General features: G+C 38.3%; 1 protein-coding gene across 2 annotated transcripts; it reads right to left on the bottom strand.

Moving 5' to 3' along the window:
- Nucleotides 1-502: 502 nt before the first annotated feature.
- Nucleotides 503-4,861, bottom strand: b3gnt2l (UDP-GlcNAc:betaGal beta-1,3-N-acetylglucosaminyltransferase 2, like). Of its 2 annotated transcripts, none has more exons than XM_076994153.1 (2): nucleotides 4,761-4,861; nucleotides 503-3,102 (listed from the first exon to the last, which is right to left on the bottom strand). In XM_076994153.1, the coding sequence occupies exon 2, from the start codon at nucleotides 2,893-2,895 to the stop codon at nucleotides 1,600-1,602; it is 1,296 nt and encodes a 431-aa protein (XP_076850268.1). In that variant the 5' UTR covers nucleotides 2,896-3,102; nucleotides 4,761-4,861; the 3' UTR covers nucleotides 503-1,599. The 2 variants fall into 2 exon arrangements, with proteins under 2 accessions (XP_076850268.1, XP_076850267.1); XM_076994152.1 differs by having other exon boundaries at nucleotides 4,663-4,821.
- Nucleotides 4,862-7,025: the final 2,164 nt, after the last annotated feature.

The raw sequence follows: 7,025 nt of genomic DNA on the forward strand, positions 1-7,025 counted from the left end.
GACATTCTGCAGCCAGTTGCAGGAAACCTCAGGTGCTCCACTGAAGATAATGCTTAAGAAATATAAGCTATATGGACAGCAACAACTATGCTTTAAGCCCTTTACCTATGATCACTATATCATGATGACATGGAAGAGAAATGCATTTATAAGCCCCACCTCCCTACAGACTAGTAATCACACATTTTTCAGAAAGCTTTAATATTGTGCCTCAAACCATATTTGTTATATAGATCATTTGATGTTAACAAAATAATGTATTTTTCCACAGTCATCCGTGGAAAACCACCTGTTTAGAGTTCAGAGATACTATAGACTATGACAGCATGCTCAATGAGGTCATCTGATGTAATTAAATAAAATTGTTCATTATAAACCGCTAAGTTTGAATATACATATCTTTCTGCTCTTAAGCAAATAAAACCAAATAAAAACACACCTTTCATACATGTGATGTTACGATGCACACGACGCGGGAACAGAGGTGGACACAAATACAGAGTAAAGCGAACTTTTTATAAAGACTTGAACAACTCTTGTGGACTGTTTCACATCTCAAAACAGAACACCTGGACAGCGCAAGAACAGCGAGGCATGACGACAAAATTAGAGCTAAACAAGACAAACAAAATGTCTGTTAAAACTAAACCGAGAACTCACCATTTCATAAATACACATAGGCTACACAGGCAAAGAACATGAGATTATACTAAACAGACTACACACAAATTCACAGTCAAACTATAAATACAATTACTAATGAAGACTAAACAAGATAAAGCTTACAAAAATGACTATTAGAAAGGTATTAACAAAACAAACCACAACAAACTATGAAACGTAAACATGATTGACATGACACATGAGCATATTCCTCATGGCATTTATAAGAATGGCCTCAAAAGAGATAAACTTGAAGTTCCTGTAATTCAACATTTTTAGGATTCACTCTGTACTTGTTCTGTAATTTTCAAGAATCTCTGCTTAATACACCTTCTCTACTGAGTGATGGAAAAAAGTGTCACTCAGTTTGTCACTTTCAGTAATCCCCCTGGTTTGCCACACCCTTGAGCTTCTCTTGAAGAAATGCAGTGTTCAAAAGAAGGTTATACCCATTTTTATGTGACATTTGGAATTTGAACTGTCAGACTTGATCTGAGCTCAGGTCCCCTAGATGGTTTTATGTGGAAACTGATACGATTTGTGATCAGATTTAATTTCCCCTACATTATAAAAAGTAATTGTGAGAGAAGCTGTTCTTTTGTATACCTTTTTAAAGCAGAATTCACAACAGGTAAGAGATGTGTAACCAAGCATAACACATTTGTAGCAGAGATGCAAGATTCTGACACTGGGCTTCTCTGAGTAAAGATTTTACTCTAGGATAAAATGGAATCACAATGATCATTAATGCATATATTTATAGATGCAGTCACAGATGGTTATGTAATGCATATATTGTCTCATTTTAATGGTACACAGTGTTCCTAATATTTCTTAGAATAATAGTCCATTATACTTTTTCATAAGAATCACTTAGGATTCAGTATCACAGACTGAGACAGGGATTGAGACAGAGCTTGCGGGACCAGGACAGAGTCAGCATGTAAGGAGGGGACTGTGCATGTTCCTCCACAGTCTGACAGTTTGCTGTGCATTCCGCTTATGCACCAGTAGTAGTGACTTGTGCACACATGCATTATCTCTATCCTGCTCACGGATGTCAAAAGTCTGGAAACCCTTATGCTTTTCCGGGAAGACGTTCAGGGCCTTAAAACACATTCCTGTGTAAACATCATCAATAGGGAAAAATGGAATGTACTGGGAGATGAGATGCAGAGGTCGGAGAAGAGCTCCAGAGAACAGAAACCCCCCTCCCCCGGCATAGGCTGGGTAAGCTCCATCAAAGAATGTCTGGGGGACATAATATTTGATGTTGACGTCTCTTAAAGGGGTGGCTTCAGAGATTATTTGACCAGTGTACAAATTTGAAGCTTTCTCAGGTTCTAGTGAATGTAAATAGTGGAGTATTTCTGGTGTGTTAGCAAAAACATCATCATCTCCTTTAAATATGAAGGAGACATGGTGACAGCGATGGACAGCCCATTTGAAGAACACATGCTCCTTGAGGGTCAGATTGTAAAAAGAGTCTTGAAAATCCCAAACAAGTACATCTCCAAATTCTTTAGCCTCAAAAGTGACCATCTTATCCAGATTAGGATAATCACTGGATGAAGTGCCGAGAAGAAAGACAGTTTTCACTACCAGTCCTCCAGTGTATGTCCTCTCTTTGCCCCAGGTTTCTCGGACAGCCTGCCGTCTCTCAAAATGCCTGGGTGTGGATTTGATAGCAAACAGAAGGAAAACCTTTTGAGCTGAGGCACACTTCCTTGGCTGGTCAATAAGTATCTGTGGATTGCGACAGTCCATTCCTTGTATGAAATTCTGATAGAGCTCAGGGTAATTTCTGAAATCCGGGATATTCATATGAAGTGACTCTGCACTTTCAGGCTGACAGTGCGTGTTTAGTGGGACAAGTTTGCTGACATTCCCTGTAGCATCCAGCTGCCTCAGAAAGGAGTGAAGTTTCCTGTTCCAATAAGCACCACTTTTTGGGATGTCATTTATAAAGCTCTCAGAAAATGTGACTAACTGAACTGCTTTAGTAGTGGTGTACATTACACTTTCTGACTGTGACACAATTTCAGCTATGGCATTTTCTTTGATGGAAGTGTCTGTGCTGATCACTGGAGCTTCATTTGTGATGTCAGCTAACTGCATTTCCTCTGCCACTCCTTGACTGTTCGTAAACTGCAAGTTTAACATTGAATACAACATTAAGAGGACGAAACTGCTAGTGAGCATTATAAGAATAAGAGCTTTTGTGCGGCGCATTGTTACATTGGATTTTCTGTTCCTCTATTTCAAACAAAAAGCGTGCTTGGGTATATAAAAGAACTACATGCAGTCCATAATTTTTGAGTCAGTCTTGTGCTTCGCTTCAGCTTTGGCTGATTAGTTCATGTTTGTATGGGATGGCATCGGTGCACTTAGACAATATGTACACGATCCTCAAGATGAACTGTACACAGGATCAACAATCTGTAGAAGAATGTCAATAAAATCGTCTTAGAACTGAATGATTAATCAATTTCATATCAGCAATTAAGAATTACATTTTCAAAATCATAAGAACTAAGAAAGTTAATCATATCGACTTAGAACTGAGTGATTAATCAAAATCAATTCAAAATCATAAGAACTTTAGCAACATTATGTTGCAATTAACATTCTTGAGATATATTTGTATTGCTTTCTTTTATATTAAAGTAGCTGTAACAGTTCCTTGAGTGCTATTTAGATTAACAACAGCAGCACATTCCTTGCAGAAGTGAAGTAATCATGCCTGGTGGATGTCTGATACAATGTGGGCAAGGAAATGTACCTCGAATTAAATCACAAGTTAAAATAGATTTGCAAGTTTGGTCTGAAAAAATGTAAATATACATTTTATGTAAATAAAATGCAATAATACATTTGAAATAATATATTAATCAATATATACAAATAAAATGTAAATATAAATTATTTACATTTAATTAATATAAAAACCGGCGTAGTGGAAAACACGCGTTTGACTGCCTTCACACGCTCACACGAGTTACTAATTACTAATCGATCGATCGCGATATAATACTTATTTTTTTGTCCATTACATCCCCCCCCCCCGGTCAACAATCTACGCTCGCCACCCCCGTCAACAATTTACACTCGCCCCTTCCAGTCAACAATCTACGCTCACCACCACCCCGTGAACAATTTAAATGTCTCTGTATGATGTGGCTCTTTGCCGTAACACAGTAAAAAAAAGTGGCTCTTGGTCTCTGACGGGTTGGCCACCCCTGCTCTAGAAGTTAATCACTGTAGGAACTGAAGCGCTGACAAACCACTGGGTTCTATTCCTTGGAGGTTAGCGATGTGAGCTGAGAGTCTTGGTATACACAAAGGTGGTTACAGAGCCTATATCAATAGGTTATTTAATAGCCTAAAATATGTTTCTGGTTTTAAGACATTTAAATGTATTGTTTCAAATAAACTATATAGTAGAAATTGTAGTAAAGTGCACAAAGTTTCCGGAGAAACGGGACGTTTCGGACAGAGGTCCTTCGTCAGCTGTACATATGTATACTACACAGTTACCCTCCGAGAGTATATAAACACACCAACACGACCCCAGGAGAGTAACTAGCCGAAACTGCCAACAAACCGTCATAAACCCGGCATACAAGTCAAGGCAAATAACAGGCTTGCCCAGGCTTGAAGGAACCAAACTCGTCTGCGCGGCAAGTCTATAGTATGTATGTATGCAAGCTTCTTTATCGTTGTTTGGAAGCGTATGTGTGCGTCACGGAACATTTTTCACCATCATTCAGTCATAAGCGGCAACATTTAACATTTATCGATCTTACATCACCACACACATTAATTGTATCCGAATATTCCTCTCTTTCTCTGAATAAAAGCATATCTAACAGTAACAAAAATACATGCCGTTTCGATTGCATAAAATGTATACATACAAGACTTGTCTTGGATGTATAGTATAATTGGGTATCTAAGTGATAAAAGAGACAAGCAAAAAACATTAAAAAAATAATTTACCGTTTGGCCAGCGGTCACTTTCGATGACTGTTCTGACGAAAAGCCTAGTAAACATCTAAAAAAAACCTTAATAAAAGAGATTCAGCATTAATCCTGACCTGAGCGTACTCCTCAGTTCTCCATTTGATCTTGTCCACACGTTACGAAGAAACAAGTGGTTTCCGCCTTACTGGGGGCGAGGGGTGTCATGCATGCACCTTTTGCTTTGTGATTGGATATTGAAAAACACGCGTCAGACTTTATTCAGCAAAGCGAATAAAGTGCTTCAGACGTGGACGAAATTTTGATTTCATAGGTGGGGGGACACAAATAGCTTGAGAACTGGGGCGCGGGGTTTACCAAAACCGGCTTTTGAAAAAGTGCAGGGGACATGTCCTCCCCGTCCCCCCCAAATTACGTCCTTGGCTTCAGATAAGGTAATCTTCGAAAACACCTCGCACATTTTTCTGAGGTCGAACGCTATGGGTGTGTCACGTCATACTATAACAGTACAGGTATCGTGAAAGTGAAATAGAATAGTTGACACATGTTTGTTAACACAACAAAGCAGCATATTTGACGGCTCCAAAACGTATTTGATAAAGCTTGATTCCGCGTGCTCCATTTGTTAATAAAAAGCCGAGAGGTGTCACACGAGAGGTGTCAAATTTGTTTTAGTTGTAAATTTACTTGTAAATATATGCTTACATTTGTAGCAAATTAACATGTTATTTATACATTTATGGATAGATGGGAAAGATTTAGGTTTCTGGTTATTTAAACTTATTATAGATATTAAACATAGGCATCATAACCTATGGATAAAACATCTGCACATCTTTACGTATGCTGACATTATTGAAATAAAGATGTTGTTTCTCGTTAAACAGGGTTTCTGAATGTTTTTTGTTTTGTTTTTATTTTATCAACAACAGTAGAAAATCGTGAACAATAAAATACAAACCACATTCAAACATTAATTTATGGATGTAACGGTATTTATGGATGCTTAGTGTTGCAGTACGCACGTTGTTGTTGCGTGTCTGTAGTGCTGCTGTTGTCGCTGTTGCCACTTCCCTTTCTTAGCACATCCCGATTTAGGATCATAATAATGAGCTAACACGAACGGTACCGGGAAACATAATAAATAGAAAGTAAAAAAGAAGTCAGAAACAATACAATGCGTGAAACAAAAACACGATACTACATTAACAGTGGCTAGAAAGCTTAATACATTCACAGTGATTGCGTAACGATCAGTACCGAAACTATGGAAACAGACATATACCGGCTAATAGGACAACAAAAGACACAAGTGAGGGGGAGATGAAACTCGGCATGGGTGGAGAACTAACGAAACCAAACAATTAAACACATGGAAAAGAAGGCAAGGTAACTAACTAGACCAGGACCATAGGAGGGGTTTCTGATTTTGTTCATTCTTCTTTATTTTTTGGTGGCTTAAAAAACAAAATAAAACACGTATTTCAGCATTTCACTCTATGTTCCTGAAACCATATTAATAAATTAATAAACACCTTTTTTAGAAAGCATGTTTGGAGTTTAATATCTTCAGAAACATGACTCCCAGCCACTCAAACTCTCGCAGAGATAAAGACCAAGCTCAGAAATTGTTACAAAAAGATGCACATTGTTTATATGGAGTCTTTAACAAGTCCCCAACACTGGGAAATAAGTGCAAATGTACCATCAAATTATATTTGGTAGTTTTACCAGTTCGAATCTGTTTGTGTTCTACCTCTACCTCTACCTTCTAGACTGAATATAGAAAAAATATCATTTCAACATCAAAATGGTGAAATTAAATTATTGAATTGTCTAGGTAACTTAAGAATTAGATGCAGTAATGCGGCAATAGCAGGCATAGGTCCAAAAACACAAGAGTTTCAGGGGATTCGGAACAGACAGGATTCTGGGTTATGTGGTATGACGGCCAGGGGTGTAGCAGCAAATTCTGGGCCCTGTACACTCTCAATGTCAGTGGGCCCATATAAATGCCAGTAAACGAGGCACATGAGCAAAGTGGGCCCAACTCCCTACTTGGGCCCTGGGTAGTCAGGTCCACTTTTCCCCACACTACCACGCCCATGATGACGGCACAGGCCGGAGGATGCAGTCGTGATATAAAAAATAGTCCCTAGTTACTGGATGTGGTTATATTTGCAGGCAGGACCACTAAGAGCTAGCTGGTTTGCTGATAAAATAGCATGTGGCTTACAGTAAATTGATTTTTTAATAGTATTAATAATGCAACTCTTGTAACCACTGTACGATCAAACATTATCTCACAGATTGTCAAGAGTTTTAAAACTCTAAAAAGGTATACTTCTGAGTTTCACATTAACAGGACGTGCATAACTTTG

Source organism: Brachyhypopomus gauderio, chromosome 2, assembly GCF_052324685.1.
Source record: "Brachyhypopomus gauderio isolate BG-103 chromosome 2, BGAUD_0.2, whole genome shotgun sequence".
Taxonomy (NCBI): Eukaryota; Metazoa; Chordata; class Actinopteri; order Gymnotiformes; family Hypopomidae; genus Brachyhypopomus; species Brachyhypopomus gauderio.

What these genes read in the sequence shown, in the direction of transcription:
- b3gnt2l (XM_076994153.1), bottom strand. Translation starts at nt 2,895, where the DNA reads ATGCGCCGCACAAAAGCTCTTATTCTTATAATGCTCACTAGCAGTTTC.